This window comes from Hypanus sabinus, chromosome 15 (assembly GCF_030144855.1).
Source record: "Hypanus sabinus isolate sHypSab1 chromosome 15, sHypSab1.hap1, whole genome shotgun sequence".
Lineage (NCBI taxonomy): Eukaryota > Metazoa > Chordata > Chondrichthyes > Myliobatiformes > Dasyatidae > Hypanus > Hypanus sabinus.
Genome location: NC_082720.1, coordinates 34,840,657 through 34,864,457, shown reverse-complemented (window position 1 = coordinate 34,864,457; position 23,801 = coordinate 34,840,657). Strand labels below are relative to the sequence as shown.

The following is a 23,801-nucleotide window of genomic DNA, read 5'->3' as shown; positions in this document are numbered from 1 at the left end:
GATAAAAAGGTTAGAGAAAAAATGAAAATGGAGTAGATATCTTAAGAAAGAGAAAGAGATGGTGCTAGAAATGAAAGAGTAAAGAATGAGGATCTGATGTTTATAAATGCCATTAATTCTCAGACCTTGTATTGGTCTTTATCTGTTGATATAATAGTGATCAAATGATTTATTATGTAAAATTAACTCTTAATGAATCATTACTGTTTGTTCTATGCCACATTGCAGAAGCTGAATACAAAATGAGCTGGCCCAGTTACATCAAGAAATTTAATTCAATAAATATAGAGGTCTGATTTTATTTCTCACTTGGAAACAACATCAAATAAATAGCCCTTTCTATATTTCACAGTTCTTCATGTACAATGAACTACAGTTAATTTGATAAATTGGTTTATTATCGTCACATATACCAAAACTTGTCTTGCGTGCTCTCCATACACGTCATTTCAATACAACAGTGTATTGAGGTTGCACTATTGAAAACAATAACTAAATGCAGAATGAAGTGTTACACTTACAGAGAAAGTGCAGTGAAAGTAGACATTAAGGCCATAATGAGGAAGACTGTGAAATCAGAATCAGGTTTATTATCACCGGCATGTGATGTGAAATTTGTTAACTTAGCAGCAGCAGTTCAATGCATTACATAACCTAGCAGAGAAGAAAAGAATAATAATAATAGTAATAATAAATCAAATTAAAAAATAATAAGTAACTAAATTATGGTATAAGTATATTGAATAGATTTTTTAATGTACAAAAGCAGAAATACTGTATATTTAAAAAAAGTGAGGTAGCAGCCAAAGATTCAATGTCCATTTAGGAATCGGATGGCAGAGGGGAAGAAACTGTTCCTGAATCACTGAGTGTGTGCCTTCCAGCTTCTGTACCTCCTACCTGATGGTAACAGTGAGAAAAGGGGATGCCTTGGGTGCTGGAGGTACTTAATAATGGGAGCTGCCTGAAGATGTCCTGTATGCTTTGTAGGCTAGTACGCAAGATGGAGCTGACTAGATTTACAACCTCTTTACAACTTTTTACAACTTCTTCCGGTCCTGTGCAGTAGCCCCTCCATACCAGACAGTGATGTAGTACATTCCACAGTACAACTATAGAAGTTTTTGAGTGTATTTGTTGACATACCAATCTCTTCAAACTCCTAATAAAGTATAGCTATAGACTAAGAATCCCTGCTATCCTACGTTGAATGGGAACCATTCAATATTCTTATAACAATGGAGTAGCAACTATTCTTGAGCCTGATGGTACATGCTTTCAGGATTTTATATCTTCTGCCCAAGATGGGAGGGGTCAGTAGCTGTATAAAGCCAAGATGAATCTGGATAGGATGTTTTCTCTGGTGCAGTAATTAAAATTAATGAGGGCCAAATCGTTATGCCAAGTTTCTTTATACTCCTAAGGAAGTAGAGGTGAGGTTAAGCTTCCTTGGCTATGGCATCTACTTGGTTGAACTACGACAAGCTATTGGTGATATTCACTCCTCGGAGCATGAAGCTTTCAACCCTCTTGATATCAGCACTGTTGAAGTAAACAGTAACTTGTTCCTTTTTGAAGTGAATGACCAGCCCTTTTGATTTGCTGACATTGACAGAAATGTCACTATCATGACATCAAATGCAACCAGACACGAAGGCTGAAGGGTGATATGACAGAGTTATATAAAATTATGATAGGCATAGATAACGTGGAAGACCAGTGTCTGTTTCCCATGGTGGAGATGTCTAAAACTACAGAGCAAATGTTTAAGGAAGAGGGAGCAGGTATGAAGGGGATCTGAGGGATACATTTTTCACACATGGAGTATTTGGTATCTGGAATGAGTTGCCAAAGGAGATGATGAAGGCAGGAATAGTAACATCTAGGAGGTACCTGGTCAAGTATTTAAATAAGCAGAAATTACATTAATGCAGGCAATTGAGATTAATGCAAATAGACGTGATGATTGGCATAGATGCATGGGCCAAAGGGCCTATTTCTGTGCTATACAATTCTGTGACTCGATGACAGTAGTCATTTTGGAGACAACCCAATCATATAAAGAAGCAAAGGTGAATAACTAATGAGCTTAGTTTCCCATGACTTTGATTCATCAAGCACTATCCTATTTCTCAAATAGTATTATCCACTGAATACAATCTCTGACAAGATAATGTTCCTTAAGCACACGTTAAGACATTGGTTTTGATTCAGTTTTAAAGTATTGGAGGAGGATCTTGATTTTGCTACATTGTTAAAGAGGAAAGAGTGCATTGTCTGCTCATTTTATATTTGACCAAGAAATTAATTCAATTATTGATCTGGTTGCCAATTCACTAAATCTTCACTACTGCCCATTACTCAAAATCCAAAGCAGAACCCTAAAATATTGCTTTCCTACTTTGGAATAATCATGGTATCATAATCAGTCCAAAGTAAAACAAAAGCCATGTAAACTAATTTGTCTTAAATATTCTTTCAATTTAATTAAATAATAGTATTATTTGTATTTTTGTTCTTAACCAATATCAGTTTATGATAACAAATAATCGTGGTAAAACATATATCACACTTTGCTGGGTCAAGTAACCATCTTCATTTCCTTTCCCCAATGTTGGTATTGTTTGGAGAATTGAAATGTCACTGCTGGGATTTTACACCACACAAAGGTTCATTTTCTTCAAATGAATTAAAGCAGGAATAAACCGCTTGTCTTCTCAGACCTGCCCTACCATTAATAGAATCCCAACTTTGATTATAACTCCAACTCCTTTCACCACTTGCTTATTAAGACTATTTCACTCGTCCTTAAAGGTATTCAAAGAATCTGGTTCCACACAGCGTATTAAGGAAGTCAGTTTAATTTAATTAAAGTATTTGTATGCACACCTCAGGATCAACTACACAATTACAAGATATCAGTAAACTACTTTACAATGTATAACATTGAATTCATCATTTTCAGTGAGACTACAGTGACTTCTTGATGCTCTTATGTTTGTTAACTGCTTGACCAGGCTGCAGTGCTTAAGGATTGCTTTATTCCAATATAATATGATTCATTCTCTTTATATATAGCATGATTGTGCTTTATGCAAAACCAGTATTTTAAATTATTGATTTTAGTATTATTGTCTTTCAATCAACATCAATCATCTATTTCTAGGCCTTAGCTTGTTTCTAATTTGAATTACCTTCAGTAACAGAGCCTTAGCTGCCAGGATCTTAAATTCCGGAATTTCTCCCACTCTCAAAACTGACTTTGTTTTTCCCTCTCCAAAATCTACCATTTGACTAATTTTTTGGTCAAATGCTATATATATTCTTATATGGCTGAATGTAAAATTCCTTTATTTATGGTCCTGTAAAGTAACCCGAGTCATACTATAGACATAGTATCTTAGACATAGCACATAGATCTTTTGGAAACACAAAATGCTGGAAATATGTGTCAAGTCAGGCAGTATCTGTGGAGGCACAATGTTAACATTTCATTAAATCTGTAGGAATTCAGTTCACTTTATTTATTAAATTCAAATAAGTTTCATCTGCAGTTCTGTGACACAGCATGCATTCGATATTGATGAACTCAGTGTCAGCGGAATGCCAAATATGGGGGGAAACTCAGCTCCTCACTCTGTACTTTTGCCACATTAATGATGAGTGGTTTCTGTTTTAATAGACAATAGACAGTAGGTGCAGGAGTAGGCCATTCGGCCCTTCTAGCCAGCACCACCATACACTGTGATCATGGCTGATCGTACACAATCAGTACCCCGTTCCTGCCCTCTCCCAATATCCCTTGACCCCGCTATCTATAAGAGTTCTATCTAACTCTCTCTTGAATGCATCCAGAGACTTGGCCTCCACTGCCTTCTGGGGCAGAGCATTCCACATATCCACCACTCTCTAGGTGAAAAGGTTTTTCTGCATCTCTGTTCTAAATGGCCTACCCCTTATTCTTAAACTGTGGCCTCTAGTTCTGGACTCACCCATCAGCGGGAACATGCTTCCTGCCTCCAGTGTGTCCAATCCCTTAATAATCTTATATGTTTTCTGTCTTGTCTCCCACAAACAGTTGAGTAACCTCAGTTTCCCCTAGCCTCACCCTCTCAGAAATAGTCTCCTTGTCCTATCCATTACCCCCTGACTCGCCCACCCCAGCACTCAAACCCACATTAAATCTAATTTGTTTCCTCATTCTCCCCGTTTTGATTAAGGGTCTCCGACCGGAAAAGTTGCCATTGATTTCTTTCCACAGATGCTGCTTGACCTGCTGAGCCTTTCCGCCGTCTTTTTGTTTTCGTTGCGTGTTCTATAACCCATGCCGAATGGTGTCCCAGAGACTTACTCGATTGAAACGGTTTTATGAATCATTCCGAGGGAATGATGTAGTCTTTGCGCTAAACCTGCCACAGATTCAGCTTTATGATTACGGAGCAAATGTATGTGTGTTTGTAAGGCGGGAAGTTCCCTTTGACAGAAGCAACAGCGATGTTGGTTCTGCAGCTGTAGATATGAACAGCAGGCTTGTACAGTGGTTGGGCTCTCGAAGCGATGCGCTCGTAGGATTGGGAGTTATTGCGGAACTGACAGCACGGGTCTGATCGCTTCAGTGCGGTGGGAACCGATGACGGGAGATGGGCAGCGCCGTTGCCAGGATCATTACAGATTGCAATCGGAAGTAGTTGACTTTTAATAAGTCGGGGAGCAGTGGGTTGGCGAGGCGACGCCTGTGTGTGTCTCAGCGTGGCCATTTCCACTGTGCGCGCTTCCAGAGATCAGCCTGGGTTGGTGCTGCCAGATCAGGAGCAGCACACACGACCAGCTTCCAAGTGTCCAGATTTCCTTTGTGTGCACGGCAGGCGGTGCTTTGGAAATTCCCCTCCGAGTCTCAAACCTTCCTGCTTCTCTGTTCTTCCAAAGCCACAGTCAACGCGCTTTCACGAGTAGATGGACCTTTTGAAGCCACGGGTAGAGATAACAAGCCCAGTTACATTCAGACAGAAAGCCCTCCGCTCTGCCTTGATTTAAATGAAAGGAAGTGATGGGTAACAGTGCTCAGAAAACACATGCAGGTAGGAATCTCTCGCTCGCTCGCTCTCTCTCTCTCTCTCTCTCTCTCCGCCGCCTTCTTCTCTCTCTTTCCTGTACACTATGGATTTTTACAGCTTTTCCCGAAAGCAAGCTGAGAACGGCTATATGGCTTCTGATCTAAATCACGTTTCCCTTGTCAATAAAGTGCATTTTGGATTTTTGTGTTTGGTGCCGGTTCAGCCTGGTTATTTCAGCGGGTTGTGCAGCTTTCACCAAACGTGTGGATTTCCGAGTCTCAGTTTACAGTGCCGAGGCTGGCGGACAAGGTTCCTTTTTTGTCTTTGACGAGGACTGGAGTGGGTGGGTGGGGGAGATGGTCTTCCAAAGCAAGCCCCAATTTCGATGCGTTCTGTGTGCCCAGGATTGGTGGAAGCTTCGCTGCATGGGTTCTCACCGTCCCCGTTCCCCTTCCCTCCCCCCACCGTCGCCCCTTGGGCTTCAGAGCTGGTTAACATTGGTTCTTATCGCACTCTCCACGGGCAGTCAGCTCCGAACCAGTTGCGCCCTTTGGTTGTTGGATGGGAAATTATTTGCGTTCGGTCGAGCGGTTGATCATAACAACATAGTGATTTATAGGCACAATAACCGAGGGCTCACAAATGAACCTTATTAGCCTGACCGCGATTTAAGTCCTGATTCTAATAAAGGCAGTGACCTTAATAGATCAATGACTGCACACTAGATACTCAAATCTCTTTCGGATAGTCGCATCCGATCCTATGTCACAGTAAGCAATTATAAATTGACCTAGAAGACTCTTCCTAGCTTAACCAGTTATAAATATAAAGATATGTGGTCTTACTAGAGCGATTTTTGTATTAAAAGCAGCGAGCGGCGGAAGAAATAGGATGCGAGAATCCAGTTCCCAGAGCTGTCAAATGCTTTCGAAAAAAAATAGATTTAGCGCTGCTTGTGGACTAAGCTCCGTGTGACCGTTAAAGATCTACTATCTTTAGTTACAACCAACTGCTGCATCCGCCCTTCAGCTGTCCGAGGAGAGTATGTCTTTCAGTTAGTGGGCGTTTCATTGAATTGAGCTTTAAAAGTTCCCAACAGGTGAAGGAACAATGTGACAGTTGCTCCTGGTGACCATCACTTCCATTCGCAATGCTCCCTTGCAAAAATGGCATGAGGTTTCTTATTTTCTGTCAATGTCTAAGCGTTAAATATCAACGCAGAAACCACTGCCTGCATCTCCTAATGTACAGATGTAGGAAACAATAGTATTATAAGCTGTCACGTTCATATTGAATGCAGTAATGTGTGAGGTATGGTATGTCAACCATTCCATAGAGTATTCGTTTGCAGTGTTTGGGGGAAGAAAAAAGGCACGACATGCCTTTTAATTCAAGAACTACACTCTCGAAAGACATCAAATTGAATATTTGTGTATGCTGTCTTTAAAGCTGTTCATTGGAGTTAAACAGTGATATGGCGAGGACGTGCCCTAGAGGATGTCGAACGCTGTTTCTATTTAAGGGGATGATACAGTCAACACGTGCTTCATAGGAGCTTCTGGCGCTGGGGGTTTAGAACCGCTGTTGTTGTGTTGCATTGTTCAAAATTGTTATGTGTGTGTGCGCCTTTAATTATGTTTTGAATCATAAAGCAAACGGTTTAACGGAATGTACGACAAACACAAATGTGTGTGATGGCAGCTTAAATTTTGAATTTAACCCTTGTAAGAAAGTGACTACCTGAATTTTATAGCCTTCCAAGTGTCAGTTACATTTCAATTTTTTTTAGTTGGAAAGTGAAACTCCATATAGACCAAACATTTAGTAGAATATTTTGACGCAGCAATATGGATTATTTTGACATGCTTCCAAAACTATTTCAGATAATAAAAACCAACAACCCATTATTACAATCAGTAATTTAAGTAGCTCCTCCTTGGAGTTTGGTATTAGGGGAATGGTAGGCACAACCTGCACAACATTGAACCGGTAGTGGGAGGAGTTCAGTACATCTGGAACCTGTTGGCCTCAACAGAATGGAAATGATGACAGTAATGGATAATACAATGGTCTGTTTGCAGAGTGGAACTGAATGGCAAAATCAGAGGCCCAGGCTAGTCAGACAAACCCTGCTCAGTTTGCCAAAAAAATCTTATCCAGACTTAATTTAATTGTGGCCCCAGCTGCTCACTTTAGGGGACATTTATATGGCTGATTTTGAGTCATGATCAGGGATAATAAGAAGGCTTTTTAACTCTGGGCTAGAATGATAAATTGACATTGAGGTCTCTGAATTTATTTATTTAGAATGCTAGATGAGAACGTGGCAATGGAGGGTCTCCTGGAACAAAAAGACAGTATTTTATTTAAAAATTAGTCTTATTATGCCTTATTCCTTATCTAAAGATGGCTGGTGGAGAAAACAAATTTACCTACCATATATATTCTCTTAAGTAGTTGATTGCTGCCCTTCACTTGTCTACCCAATGACCTGTGGAAGTTTTGATGATGTTTGCCTTTACTGGAACTTCCATTACTATGAACATTATAAAAACATCCCTGGCAATGTTTTTGTACTAATGGGAAGTGCCACAGTTTTCTGGTCACTCATACAAAAACCTCTTAACTCTTATTTGTAAATCTTATTCAGGTACTTTCCATGGCTTCAATGTCCTTTTAAAAATAGTGAAAATAACCATGAAGTTTATAAAATAAGCAAAATATATATTATTTTTTTAAATGTTATTAAAAATATTTTGAGAGGTTTTTATATGTTTCCTCATCTTTTATTTTGTAATGTCTGGCAACAGATTCACATCCACCCATCATAAGATTATATCCTTAGATATATTCAATTTCAAGAGAATAAAAGTAAATGCACCACCTTAAAAATTCTATTGAACAATTTAATTCCAGCAATAATAACTCAACAGAAGAACAAGCCTAAATCTTAAAAAATAGCACAAATGCCAAGAATGCCCACAAATAAAATTCAAGGACCAACAGGACTAACACTTAACTTACATATATCTTTGGGTTTGCTTAATCTTTTTCTTGGGCCTTTAGCTCCCAGTGGACCATAGGCCATTGACCTCCCATCTCCATTATCCTCTGTTCTGAGCCAGTTTCTTGAGGGTGGGCAAGGAGTGTCCCATTGTCTAATTTCAGCCTTGACGTCTCTCCTCTGCATGTTCTTTGGGCATTATTTTTCTCTTTCCTTGGGGATTCCATTTTAATGTCTGCCTTGTGATGTTGTTGGTTGACCTCTTCAAGGTGCAGCCAATCCACCTGCATTTCCTTTTGCTTATTTGTATCTCTGTATTCCTGCTTGCTGTTTTCCACAGTGTCTAGCTGGTTACTAAACATCCATTTGATGTTTAGGATCCTTCTCAGGCACTGGTTGATGAAAGCCATTTTTGTACTGTCTTTGTTATTCTCCTGGTTTCAGCGCCATATAGGAGCACTGTTTTAACATTTTTGATGAAGATTTTGATTTTGGTTTTCCTTGTTGTGACTTTCTTCAAGATGTTCAACACTACTGTGACCTTGCTGATCTTGGCTTTGACATCCTCATCTGTTCCACCATATATATTCACAATGCTTCCAAGGCAGACAATGCAAATCTCTTCTTGTATCTCTCATCTCTGTGGTCTATTGCTGATGCAGTTTATCCTCATCACTTTTCTTTTATCTACATTTGGTCAGACCCAGCATGGTGGAATTAGCAGTCAAGAGTGTTGATTTCTCTTGCATCTGTTGGTTGGGGCTACACAGGAGGGTGGTCATTGCAAACTCTGGGACATCGAGTTGCTACCACATAGTGCACTGGTTTCCATTTCATTTTCCACTTGTTGTATGCTTCATAAACCTGTCTATTGCTAACAGGAACTGGAAAGGAGACATCAAACATCCCTGCTTCACCCCAGTGTTGACATTGAAGCTTTCTGACAGTTTTCCCACATGTATGACTTTGCATGACATGTTGTGTAGGAGTTCCTGATGACATTGGTATTCCATAGTGTTTCATAAGTTTCCATAGGGTGTTTCTGTCTAAGCTATTGGAGGCTTTCTCGTAGTCAATGATGTTGACGTAGAGAGAATTATTCCAATCGAATAACTGTTCTATGAGGGTTGTTTAATGGTATCTGTAAAATTATGAAGCTCTTTACTCAGATAGGTATTGAGAAGATGGCATAGAAATTTTCCTAATGCTGGAATATCAGCTGCCCTTACATCTTCACCACCAGCCCAGCCATCTCTGATATGGGGTGCCATTCATGGTTTTGTGCTTAGTGAAGAAGCTAAATATCACTGTTTAGATCAATTGAGGTAAATGTCATTAGAAGACTAACAAGTAAGAAATACGAGTAAGAGTAAACCTAAATTCTCTTTCCGTATTCTCTGCCATTCATCAAGTTCATGGCTGATCATTGACTTCAGAATTCGGCATTGTCTATGATAATCCTTGATCCAGAGATCTTCCAATATTTCCTCTGAATGGTCAGAATCATACTGGTGGCCAAATGTGCAAGGTGAGCTGCTTCAATAACTATATCCCAACACAACTCGCATCTACAATAATGAAGTGCTTCAAGAGGTCAGCTGTGGCCAGACTAGAATTTACTCCTGTCTAAGAGTGCTTGGACCCATTGCACTTCGCCTATTGCCACAACAGGTCTACAATAGACACAATCTCACTGGCTCTCCATTCTAGTTTGGAGCACCTGGACATCAGCAAAATATATGCCAGGCTTCTGTTTATCAATTACAGTTCCATCCTCCCTGACTATCAATTACCAAGCTACTAAACCATGTGCCACCTTCTGCAGTTGGATCCTCAACTTCTTCATCAGGAGCCCACAGTCAGTATGGATCTGTGATAACATCTTCTCTTCACTATCGATTGATACAGATTTACCTAGCTCACTGCTGTACTCTCTTTACACTCATGACTGTCTGGGTAAGCACAGTTCAAACCCCATGTATAAATATGCAAATGCCACTACTGTTGTTGGTAAAATCTTAGATGATGATGAGGAGATGTTTACTGCAGGAGTGAGATAGATCAGCTGGTTGAGTAGTGTTGCAATAAGAACAATACAAGACCAAGGAATTGATTGTGGACTTCCGGAAGGGGAAGTCAGGAGAGCACACACCAATCAACATTGAGGGGCTGGTGGTGGTAAGGGGGAGAAGCTTCAAGCTCCTTGGTGTCAGCATCTCAGAGAATCTGTCTTGGGTCCATCACATTGGCGCAGTCCCATAAAAGGCACACCAGTGGGTCTACTTCATTAGGAATTTGAGGAGAACTGGTATGTCACCAAAGACTCTTGCAAATTTCAGCCTAAGTTTGTGGAGAGCTTTCTGACTGGTTGCATCACAACCTAATATGGAGGCACCAATGCACATGATCGCAAGCAGTGCAGAGGGTTGTAGACTCAGCCAGCTCCATCATGGGCATAACCCTCCCGACTATTGAGGATATTTTAAGAAGGAGGCATAAATCCTTAAGGACCCTCACTATTTGGGACCTACCCTCTTCTAGTTACTACCATCAGGCAGGAGATACAGAAGCCTGAAGACCCACACACAATGATGCAGAAACAGCTTCTTCCTCTCCAACATCAGATTCCTGAATGGTCCATGAACCCTTGAACACTACCTCATTATTCCTTTTTTGTACTAATATTTTGTAATTTAAAGTAATTTTTGCCTTTTCACTTATACTGCTGCTGCAAACGAGTGTCACATCTTATAAGACAGTGATAATAAACCTGATTCTGATTATTGGGATAGGCAAATGGTTTGGGTATTGGTCTAGGCGTCAAGTGGACTAAGGTATGGTATGTGGTGTTGTGCATTATAATGTTATATAAAAAGAAGTATGTAATCAATATAGCACTTCTCGTCGCCTCAAGTTGTTCCAAAATGCTTCAAAGCCGATTTACTGTCTTCTGAAATGTCAACGTTTTGTTCTGTAGGAAATGCAGCACACAATGCCAGCTAGCAAGCTCACATTTGTTATCATTTGTTTTTGTAATGATGATCACTGACAAGTATTGGATCAACACTGGGGATAATTTCACACCTCACCTTCAAAATGGCAGTCTTTTGTATCACCTGGGGGGAGGTTAACGTCTTGTTCAAAACAATCACACTAATATCTGCTTTGCTCACCCTCAGTTTTGCACTGGAACATCATTTTAGATTTTAGTACTCAGGACTCTGGAGTGGGATTATGTCATAGCCTTCTGACTGAAGAGGTTAGAAATCTACCAACTGGCTGACAGCAGACATTTAAAATACGTATATGAATGCATAGTTTGCAGCTAATCTCTTGATCAAAGTGACAACAAAGTATTGAGAGGATATGAAGCTCTCTATTATAGGCACTGCAAAATAAACATTCGGCTAGTTTTTTCTCATTAATTTTAGAGATACAGCATGGAACAGGCCCTTCGGGCTCAGTGAGCTGCAACAACCAGCAACCCACCTATATAACTCTTGCCTAATCTCAGGACAAATTACAATGGCCAACTAACCCACTAACCGGTACGTCTTTGCAATGTGGGAGGAAACTGGAGCACCTGGAGGAAACACACGTGTTCACAGGAAGGAATGTACAAACTACTCACAGATGGCATCTAACTGAATTCTGAACTATGATGCCCTGAGCTGGAATAGCATTGCGCTAACTGTTATGTTATGCTATTGCTACTTTGAACTTTGAAACTTGTGCATCATAATGTTTCAACTCCTAACCAAATAGGCAGACATTTTTCTTCAATATTCAGGATTCAAGATTGATTATTGTCATTCATTAATACGCAAGTGTAAAAGGGAACAAAATGATTGTTAGCAACACAGACAAAATGCTGGTGGAACACAGCAGGCCAGGCAGCATCTATAGGGAAAAACACTGTTGACGTTTAGAGCCGAGACCCTTCGTCTTGAAATGATTGTTACTCCGGATCTGATACAGCATAAAATCATAATAAGCGTAAAGAACACAATACATATAAATACATAAGATTTGCTTAAATACAGAAACTGATTGTGTATACATAAAGGGATGCTAGGTGCAGGAGTAATTGTACATAAGGCAGCTGACAGGAAATAATAAAGTAGTGGTGGTGGGGTGTTCATCAGCCTGATGGCTTTGGGGTAAGTAACTGTTTCTCCGTCTGGTGGTCCTGGCGTGAATGCTGCGTAGCCTCCTCCCTGATGGGAATGTGACAAACTGTTCATGAGCAGGGTCTGTTTGTCCACTCGCATCAGGGAAGAGGCTACAAACATCACACCAGGACCATGAACTGGACAGATGAAAAGAATAATAAATGCCATATTTCTACCCAAGCTTTAAGACTGTAATGGAGAAATGTACTTAAGCATTTTTAGCATAATAATTTTTTGAAAATGTTGCTGTACACCCTGTTGAAATGTAAAACGAAGCCTTGAGCATACTTAATAAAAACGTAGTCAGTTGAGAACAGATCACTATTATCTGAAAACTTAATAGGTACTAACACAATCACAGCATAAATATTGATAGCTTTCCACGTCACTGTGGCTGTTTGAAGTTAAATGTTAATGATGTTTTAAATTTAAATAGTTTCTTCCAATATTCTATGTGAAAATAAAGCTGGAGTGTTTACAGATATTGATCAGGATAAGGGCAGAACATAAAACTATCAGCTGCTGTTGCCAAGAATTATAACAGAGGTGTATAGTGAAACGTATACGGCACATTCTGATGGAAGACCATTTTTGCAATATATGATATATTTACACCTTTTCAATGGGAAAATAAAACTGAACTTCATAACAATTTGCTCGTGACATAGACCCGTACCTTTTCCATTTGACCTGCTGCCCTAACGTTAACTCTCTTGACCACAAGTCATTTAGTTCCTCCTTGCTGAGTTTGTTACTTATTGTTGCCTTGTGGACAGCCCAACAATGCCTTGAGTTTATGAGGTGAATGTCATGGGCATGCCTTCACATGCACCAAACTGTAAATTACTTTAAAGGCATAATATGACTTGGCAGCAGAGTTCGAGCACTTTGAATAGCAACGTTCAAAATATAGTACATTGTTTTGGTTTCACCAGAACATTAGAAACCTACCATTGATTTTTATTTGTTATTTTTCTTGTTTCACAATTGTTAAATTATGTCCTAATTATTAAATAGATTATCCTTTCTTGAAAATTAGAACAAAAAATTCTAAATAGCCCTATCTGAATAAGGCATCATAAACTATTTCATTTCGAGGGGATTTTCGTTTAAAGCTGTAAGATGTTTATGAAATGAAATCATGTTCTGGAGTTTATAATACAGCCACCTCTTTGTTGTTTTAACAAAGAGCAATGCTGGATTTGCTGAGACAAAGGAAATCTTGGAATGTTAATGGAATATCCATTGAAAGGAATCTACATAACAACCTGAGACAATGCAAAGTTTCTTATCTTGCTTCAGTCTTCCCATTGACCATTCACTGGGGACATGGTGCTATTGTTGTGTTCATTACATCGAACTGGTCAGAATTCACGTTGTGGGAGGATTATGGCTAGTTAATTTGGCTGCTGTCCCAATCAGCCTTGTGTGTCCCATTTGCTGATTATTCTCCTCCCTACCCAGCACAACTTCCCCCATCCCAAATAGGTAATAAGAGGTTCTGCAGATGCTGGAAATATTGAGGAATACACCCAATATGCTGGAGGAACTCAGCAGGTCAGGCAGGATCTATGGAGGGAAATAAGCAGTAGATGTTTCAGACTGATGCCTGAATGATCAGGTTTGGGAAAGAAAAGGGCAGAAAGCCAGTGTAAGAAGGTGAGGGTGGGGGGGGGGGGGGGAGGAGGAGGAGGTGGTAGGTGAGACCAGGTGAGGAAGGAGGGTGGTGGGGGAGGGTGACAAAGTGTGATTATAGGTGTAAGGGGAAAAAGAAGGAATCTGATAGGAGAGAACAGTGGAACATGGATTAAAAGAATGGAGGTAGGGAACCAGAGGGAGGTGATGGGCAGGACAGGCAGGGGGAAAGAAGAGAAGGGGTGAGAGGCCACCAGAATTGGGGAAAACTAAAAGAGATAAGAGCGGTGGGGACTGGCTACTGGAGGTGATAGAAATCGATTTTCATGCCATCAGGTTGTAAGTTGAGGTCCTCCGTTGGTCAGGGTTGACAATCGATGTTGCGTACTTGTTGCCTGCTTTCAATCAATATGAAAGCCAATACACAATCTAGGTCAGTATGAAATGAAGAGCAAGCTGTTCCCATGCAGCAGACTTCCCCTCTCCTTGCAGCTGATGAATCCAAAGGAATGGCAGAGACCGATATAGTTTGGCACAAGGTTGGATGTTACCCAGACAGGATATGAGGTGTTACTCCTCCAAACATTAGCTTCACTGTCGCAGCAGAGAAGGACATGGACGGACATTTCGGTGTTTGCAATGGAAATGAATTGGTGTGGTTGGGTACCGGAAGATGCTGGCTGCTGCAGGGGACAGAGTGAAGGTTCTCGACAAAGCGGTCGCCCAATCTGTATCACCTCTTCCAGGTGAGGCAGCCCTTCACCACAAGTCTGGCAGGATCATTTATTGTAAATCATGTTCCTAGTGTGGTCTCCTCTACTTTGGTGAGACCCAACGCAAGCTGGGGAACTGCTTTAGTGAACACCTTTGCTCTGTCTGCTGCAACAGCCAGGATCTTGCGGAGGGCTATCCTTTCCGTGTTGAATTCGCATTCCCACTCAGTCTCTCACTATTGGGACTATGGTCTCTTCTGAATACTACCATTGGGGAGGAGATACAGAAACCTGAAGACACATGCTCCATTCTTATGTTTTATAAATCCAAAACATCAAACTAATCAAAAGGAAGACACGGGAGTCCAAAATGAGAGTCTAACTTAATGTTTTCAAGCAAGACACACACATATCCGTGCTGGCAAGATGATGTAAGCAATTCATGTATTTTTACATATAACCTGTATTTAAACCAATAAAGAATGCTCAATCAACAACATATTTACAATATTACTCAAATATTACTGAAATATTAAATACACAACACTCCTCCCTGCTTAGCAATAAATTCCAACTCAATATAGAATGTATCTCAACTGTATACATGCTCTATTTGAAAATACAACTACTATATACAGTCACCCACAGCATAGTAAACTTTAGGTTGTCCCATTCAGGACTCACTGTGGAGGCATTCTGACTCTTGTTAAATAACGTCTTTCCTGACAATGGGGAGATGCACACTCTTGTCAGCTGAAACTGTGAAAGAACCTGAAAGTGCAGGCTCTGCATCTTTCTTCTACTTTTCTTTCTTTCCTTCTATTCCTTTTTCTTTTTGTTTCTTGTATCTCTGAATTTGCTAATTTCTTGAGAAATTTAATCTTGTTTATCCTTTTCCATTTCCATAGCATTAATATCATCCTCTTGTTTTTTTCCTTTTTCTTCTTTCTACTTTGTGCACCTTGAGCTTGGGAAAGTGTATATAGTTCACTGGAATATTTTCTTATTAATCCTTATACTTGCTCACTTTATGATCTGATGTCTCCTTTTCTTTTCCTCATTCACAACATCATCAGATGAATCCTCTGTCTTGGCCTTCCATTCATCCTGTCTTTGCATCTACTTTTACAAGCAGGTTTATGTCTTCCACTTGAAGATCATGCAATAACCTTAATGCACACGGAGTAGATTCTGGATCTTTATACCCTCAGAAATCGAAAGCTTGCACCTTTCCTGAAGTTCAATGAACACTCATCCAGCTTAAAATCAAGCCACATTTTGCAATTAACAGCCTGATTAACATATTAGAAGCTTTCTCAGATATGTTGTCTTCAAAAACTATTTTAGTCAGACCACTGTTTTCATCACTTCCACTGTTCCTTGGGAATGTCCTTCCTTGGTCCAAAGCGCTTTCCAACCAGAGACAGAAAGGTTGGCACCAACACCCACTTGCCCTCTATTAGGTAACAATTCATGGTGTACAGCATGGAGACAGTTGTGGCATCATCCAGAACCTTTCTTAATTCATTTTGAGTTGACTCCCTTACAGGGAATGTGCCATGCAACTTGTAGATCGATCTCCAATCAAGTTGTAGTTGGTTCAGCTAATTCCATGCCCACAATGCTAGCCCTACTGTTTTTACCACATGCAAGCCCAATGTGTCTTGATGATTATTGTATTTCACTGTTATGAATTTCATTCCATGGGACTTATCTTTTCTGCAGTATAAGTTCTTGGTTGGATATCTGTAGACTTCAGTTAGTATCATTGAAATGCCATTCAAACTCTTTTTGTGGAATGACTATAACAGCTGAGTTGGTGTCCAATTCCATTTTAATTAACTTGCCATTCACTTCTGGTATAAGCCATGTTGTTTGTCTCTTGTTAGTTTTCACATTGTAAATCTCAAGGCTACCCAGTCCTGCATAACTTTCACCATTATCAGCTTTTTTCATCTACAGCCTGCTGATCATGCTTTTATTGAAACTGCAACTTGGCTTTCAACGTTATCTCTTCCCAGTGCAGTCCATTTATTTTTATCTGCCTAACTTGCTCTTTGTATGTGTCCTTTTATTTGTGGTATGTTCTGCAAGTTTCACATTTAAACCTTTATTGGTCTGCTGTATGCAAGCCCCTGCCCCAATAGTAACACAATTTGGTTGGCCGGGCCAGTTTCTGTTCAAACATTGCAATTTTGTTCATGCTCACTTTCATTCCTGACTGCAACTCAAGTGCACCTCTGTCTGCTGTTTCTGTTGATAGAGTAATTTCAACTACTCTTGTAAATGTAAGTATTTCTTCAGTTAAGAGCTGTTTTTGAATGCTTTCGAAATGATCCCTCAGTGCATCATTAAGCCCATTATTGAACTGACAATTATCAGCCAATCTCTTCAATTCAGCCACATAAGCTTAAATGGACTTCCCTTCCTTTTGATTCCACTTATGAAACTTAAAGTGCTCTGAAATGGTTTTGGTCCTAAATATTCTTGCATTACTTTCATGATATCAGCAAAGTTCATTTCAGCTGGTTTGGTTTGTCAATCTTTGTAGCCAGACATTTCTGCTTTTTTTATGATTATTATCACCCAGTACTCACTGTTTATGAACCTGTGAATTATTTTGTTTCCTGCCTTTTTTTTAACTTGATCATGTCTTCCCTCTATGCTACACTGCTTTTTTTAAAACTCAAGCATCTTGCTATGCTTCCATAGGTAAATTAGTTGTGCCGGGTTCATTTAAAAATACTTCATCACCACTGTTATAGTTTGTAACTCCAAAACATTAAACTAATTAAAATGAAGATACGGAAGTCCAAAATGAGTGTCTTGCATCATGTTTTGCTTTAATTGAGGCACACACACACACACACACACACACACTTATAATGTGGTGATGGAAAGATGTTTTCAATTTACATATGTTTACTTATAACTCATAATGAATTATGTAAGCAAGTAACAAACGCTTAATCAATAACTTATTTACAATATTACTCAAATATTACCAACATATTAAATACTACATAACATACACATTTTCTGAACAGCTTCTTTCTCTCTGCCATCTGCTTTCAGAATGGCCATTGGACCTATGAATACTACCTTATTATTCCTATTATACACTATTTTTGTTATTTATAATAACTTTTGTATCTTACACTGCACTACCGTCTTACAATACGAAATTTCATAACGTATATCAGTACTAATCTACCTGATTCTGATTCTAAACTGCACCTAGTACACTAGGTTTGGGATCAATATAATCTTGTAAAGCTACAACAAAATTTTTCAACTTTTGCACTTCATTCCCTTGCATTGAGATTGTAGAAATCTGTGCATTGGCAATGACATAGTGTTAGTTCAGATAACAAGTAGGATTTCTTGTTTCACACGCTGTATAGATACTGGGCAATAAAGGTGAAACTTAGTATGTAGTTAAAGCAGAATCTTTGTTCAGTGGTCCTCTCAATGTGATGCAATTTCCTATATTGACTTAATACATTGGTTGTTCATAAGCAGCATAAATTCCTCAATGTAATCCTTCATGATATGGTGAAGAAATATTGGAGTAACAAAAACATTGATGCTTACTTAAACCTTACTAGTTCATTCAAGATTCTTTGATGTTACGGAGCTTTTAAGTTCACAATTGTGTATGTTCTTTCTCTGCTTTGAAATTACTAGCAACTTGCAATTTGTTCAAATAATTGTTATTATTTACATAGCCTTTTTAAATATTGTTATATTAATGTATCATGAATTAAACCTGTTTAATTCAGAATACGGAAGAAAAACCTTCAAGTTTTGTAGATTTTTGGTAGGCATATGTTTAATCCAAAAATGATTCAGCCTTATTCTTAAAGTGAAATCAGCAATAATCCAATACTATAAACCTATTTCCAGCATTTAACTCATGTAGAAAATAATTAATGTTTTGTGATGGTTGAAAGTTCATTTAAACAAATTTCTTGGTTAGAATTACTGCATGTGTAGCTGGTTTTACTAAATATATTCAGTGTCTGAATTTCACAACTGAATGTAACAGTGAAACTTAGTGTGAATACCTTCTGGTCGTCATAATACTCTTGCGTTGTGTGTAAAATAGTGGCCAATATAAAGACAGATATTTTCAGAAATTGTTTTTGCCCCTGAAAATTAATCTCATCAAAACATATACTTTGATCAGGTAGTGCCAATAAAATCATATTAAAATGAATTTCACAACTTCTTAGTAATGGTATAATAATTACAAATATAGAGTTGGAACAATTTGGAAAATTTGTTCCGTTGTTAACAGCTTTGATCTGAATCAATATTTATTACAATGCCATTTTTACTAGATCAGTAATCTAATGATTCACATATTTATCTTTGGGACTATTCAAAAATAGTGTTTTAATAGAAATCTGTTTTTATATCATTGTAGATTATAGGTTTAAGGAAGTCAAAGTTTCTCTGGAACATGGAATCTCTGCTCAGCATGTTCTTAGTTTTAAGTCCCCACAGTTTGAGCTGACAGTTTTCTAATATGTTTGTTTACTTTTCTATGTGATGTTCTTCAAAGAAAAAATGAATATTTAGATATTCACAGAGAGTAATTTCAACAAATAAGCAAGATCCAGAAAGGTTAAACTTTTGTAACTGTACATTACAGTTATGTCTTGTAACAATTAAGTAAACTTGATAACATATAAATAAATGGAATTGAACAAGCAGTTTATTTTTGAAGTTTAGTATAATGTTTACTTTCTTCCCATAATTGCTCAGAATTTTAAAATGCTGCAGAACTTGGATATCTTCCTGGTATATTTTCATTTTGGGTTTTACTTTAAGTTAAGGGCTGTTTGCTTTATAGAATTGATAATTAAGTAATTGGCTGAGAAAGAAATTGGAGCAATTAATTAAAAGAAATGGGGTACAGAAATATGTTGTAAAGTATGTTCAGTAATAGTGACATTTTAAGTGCCCCAATACAAAATCCAAAGAAACTTGTGTATTTCTAATGCCTGTAAAAAATTAGTGAAAAGAGTTCATGGAAGTTCATGTGAAGTTTAAAAGGAAAATTCCTGTAACATTTGATATCCTCAAGTATAAAAACCTCCATTTGTGAACATGGACTGAGCCCTTCAGTGCTAACTTCCAATGTAAATACTGAATGCCCTGGAGGACTTCTGGTTTTGTTCTGTTTGATCTATTCCTTTTTCTCCCCAATTACTTTCTTTCTCTGTTTTTGTTTTTGCTGCCATGCAAACAGTTCAGAATTATTTTTAACTCTCAGGGGAACTGTTGAAGCTGAATGGTAATGTGGCACATATTATTCTGTTTGTCACCACAGTACAAATTGAAACTCCAGCAATAATGTTTTTTGCTGGACTGAGGACTGGAGCTTGGGGAGCACCAAGTGGTGGTGGGGAACTGTGGGACAGACTTGTTAAGCTTAACATGCTAAGCTTTAAAGTTTTATGACATTTAAATTTAATTTTATTGTAATTTATATCTTTTTATTAGGTATTGCAATGTATTCCTGCTGCAAAACAATATGCTTCACGACATGCCAGCGATATTAAACCTGATTCTGATTTTAAACTTTATGATAAAGGCAGAGAATGTCCACTTAGTAAAACATATTATGTAGGGTAGCTTTTGTTTTTCATTTCAATGCTGTGACTAAGGTCAGTAAGTTCAAGTTCAAGTTTATTGTCATTCAACCATACACATCTTCACCTTCAGTTGTCCATCAGAATCCGATGACAATGTCCACTACTTTAACGGTGAGATCTTTGATGACTATACAGTCCTATCCTGGACCCACAAGCTCTATTGCAGATGGGACATGTATATGTGGTAGTGGTGGTAGTGATGGCAACCATGGCTGCATTTCTCCTGGCTCTCTTCTGCTGTCTTCTGGTTGTTCTTTCCATCACATGTATACCACCAAACAAGACAATGTTCCTGTGGACCAAGTTGCACAACACAGTGCTTATAACTCACACAGGTAACACATAAAGTAATTTTACCACAAATAAATTAACAAATAACAAGGAGCATATATGATACAAGTTAAAAAGTAAACAGAATAACAGTACTGGCATGTCATATGTATTGTGTGTAGGCCTCCGTTAGTCTCGATAGACCATGGATTTGTGCCTTGGAAAGTTTCCAGGGCAGTTGCCCACACTGCAAGTCTCCCCTCTCTACGCCACCGATGTTGTGCAAGGGAAGGGCATTAGGACCCATACAACTTGGCACCAGTGTCATCGCAGAGCAATGTGTGGTTAAGTGCCTTGCTCAAGGACACACATGCAGCTCAGCCAAGGCTCGAACTAGCGACCTTCAGGTCACTAGACGAACACCTTAACCATTTGGCCATGTGCCAACACAACACATATGTATTGAGCCCTGTGTGGTGGCAGGGAGTCCAGTAGTCTTACAGCCTGTTTCCCATCCTAACATTTCTTGTCTTAATACTGTGGTACCTCCTACCTGATGGGAGGGGGTTCAAAGAGAATGTCAGACAGGTGGGAGAGATCACTGACAATGCTAAGGGCCCTGCGTGCACAGCACTCTTGAAAAGTATCTCTAATGGGTGAAAGAGAGACCCTGATGTTCCTCTCAGCAGTCCTCCCAATCCATAGTGAGTTATGCAGTCAGATGCCTTTCAAGAACCGCTCCAGATGGTGATGCAGCTGGTCAGGATACTCTTGACGGTGCTCCTGTTGGTTAAGGGAGGGGAGGGTAGTGTTCCTTTCTTGCCTCAATCTCCTTGGGATGTGGAAACACTCCTGTGCTTTTTTTATCAAAAAGGTGGTGTTGAGGAACCAGCTGAAATCGTCCATTATGTGCACACCCAGAAGCTTGATATCATAACTCTCTCCACGGAGGAGTTGTGTTCATGCAGTGATGAGTGATCAGCCGGCACCTTGGTAAAGTCCACAATCATCTCTTTGGACTTGTCCATATTGAGACTCAAGTTATTGTGACCATTCTACCTGCTGCTCTACCACCTCACTGTACACCATCTCATCATCATTGTTGATGAAGCCAACCACTATTGATGATTCATCTTGAACTGGATTGAGTAATGCAGTCATGCATCAGCAGCAAATTGAGCATGCAGTCTTGGGGAACAGCAGTGCTCAGTGTGATGGAGCTAGAGATGTTTCTGCCAATGTGGACTAACTGTGGCCTTTCTGTCAAGAATTCCAGGATCCAGTTGCACAGAGAGGTGTTGAGACCCAATGAGGAAGGACAGTTTACCCACCAGCTTCTGAGGGGTGATTTTATTGAATGCGGAGCTGAAGTCAGTAACAGCATCCTGGCATATGAAGTACCATTTTTCAGGTGTGATAGGACAGAGTAAGTGGAGAGGCTTTGGCATCATAAATGAACAGATTTGAGTGGATAACCAAACTGGAAAGGGTCTAAAGTAGCAGAAAAATGGGATCTAATGTGATCCAGGTCCAGCAGATCAAAGCACTACAGTTACTGTTGAGGTCAGTGCCACTAGATGGCAGTCATTGAGACAGGTTACTGTCACCCTCTTGGGCACCAGAATGATGCTGGCCGTCTTAAAGCCTGAGGGAACAGTCGATTGTTTCCGAGAGATGTTGAAGATCTCTGTTAACTGGGCTGTACAGTCCTCGTTGATGGAGATTGAGATGCTTAGCCAAAGGAAGGAGAGCTAACATACAGCAGTAAAATAAATCAGAAAACAATGAATCTTTGTCTATATATTTTGGAAGGGATAATTTGGCATTGTCCTCATTTAGTAAAGGGAAACTGAAAAACAGATTAAAATGTAAATAGCTTAGAACTTTAATATAACACAAAGGCTTGTGTTTTAACTAATCATTGGAGATTAGTCTAACCAATATCTTGCTTCACTGTAGGGCTTTTAGATTACTTTATAGAGTGGATTATTTTCAGAACATTTAAAAATTCTGCAAGGTAACATTTATGAAAATACTTGAACAATCAATTAATCAAATTTACAAGAGATTAATATGCCTTTTCTCGTAAAATATTTTATATTTTTTAAGATGTTGAGGATGGAACTGTGAAAATACTCATGTATTTAAATAAATAGAGACATATCTTTCCTATGACCTTTTACTATAATATATTATCTGTTTGTACTGTTTAATGCATTTTACTCAGTCAAGGCAAGAACAGACAGAACTACACTTATATGCATGGTTTCATGTCATTATTGTTTGAAATAGACAAATGACAAAGATAATAACATGATTTCACAAACCAATGAGGAAACCAAGAATCTGAGATGATAATAGAAGTGGCCAGGTACATTCAGTAGATCTGGTGAGGGAAAAGAGTTTGGAAGTAGAGCTCAATGACTTTCATCCCCCTCGTCACCCATGATGTTAGTGGCTTGGGTACAGTGGTGGTGATGTAGTTAAATAATCAGCCTAGAAGTCCATTGCTCTTAGACTATTAATACTGGAACTCCAGCCCTCATTCAGCTTGGAATTTAATTCTGTTACTGATCTGGAATTTTATAAGAAATACTAACACAAGAAAGTCTGCAGATGCTGGATATTCAAAGCAACACACATGAAATGCTGGACGAACTCAGCAGGTAGCAACTGTGGAAAAGAGCAAACAGTCGACATTTTGGGCTGAGACCTTTCCTCAGGATTGAGAAGGAATGTGGAAGATGCCAGATTAAAAAGGTGGGGAGAGGGGAAAGAGGTTGGCTGGAAGGTGATAGGTGAAGCCAGGAGAGTGGGAAAGGTCAAGGGTTGAGGGAGAAAGAATCTGATAAGAGAGGAGAGTGGACAGCAGGAGAAATGGGTGGGGGACTCAGGTGGAAGTAATAGGCAGTCAGAAGAAATGAAAGGTCAGAGTGGAGAGTAGAGGAAGGTGGGGGTACTGGGGGAGGGGAATCTGTTCACTGGAAGGAGAAATTGATAATCATACCACCAAGTTGGAGGTATATTCCTCCACCCTGAGGGTGGCTTCACCTTGGCACAAGAGGAGGCCATGGATCGACATGCCAGAATGGGAGTGGGAATCAGAATTAAAATATTTGGCCACCTGGAAGTCCCGTTTATGGGTCTCAGCTTGAAATGTCGACTGTTTACTCTTTTCCATAGTGGCTGCCTGACCTGCTGAGTCCCTCCAGTGCATTCTTTGTATTAAAAGAAACAATCTGTTATGGCACTGTTGACCACAAAGCTCAATGGATTTTCAGAAAAACTCA

General features: G+C 39.2%; 1 protein-coding gene across 2 annotated transcripts in view; it reads left to right on the top strand.

Annotated features, from left to right (window-relative positions):
- Positions 1-23,801, top strand: part of neurl1b (neuralized E3 ubiquitin protein ligase 1B) — a 405,645-nt gene that overhangs the window by 340,471 nt on the left and 41,373 nt on the right. The window contains exon 1 of one of the 2 annotated variants that reach the window (XM_059990200.1): positions 2,899-5,078. The exons of the other annotated variant lie outside the window; for it this stretch is intronic. Coding sequence (XP_059846183.1) covers positions 5,048-5,078 — 31 coding nt within the window. The 5' untranslated portion in view covers positions 2,899-5,047. Of the gene's footprint in view, positions 1-2,898; positions 5,079-23,801 lie in introns of those variants that run through there. 2 annotated transcript variants of the gene reach the window in all.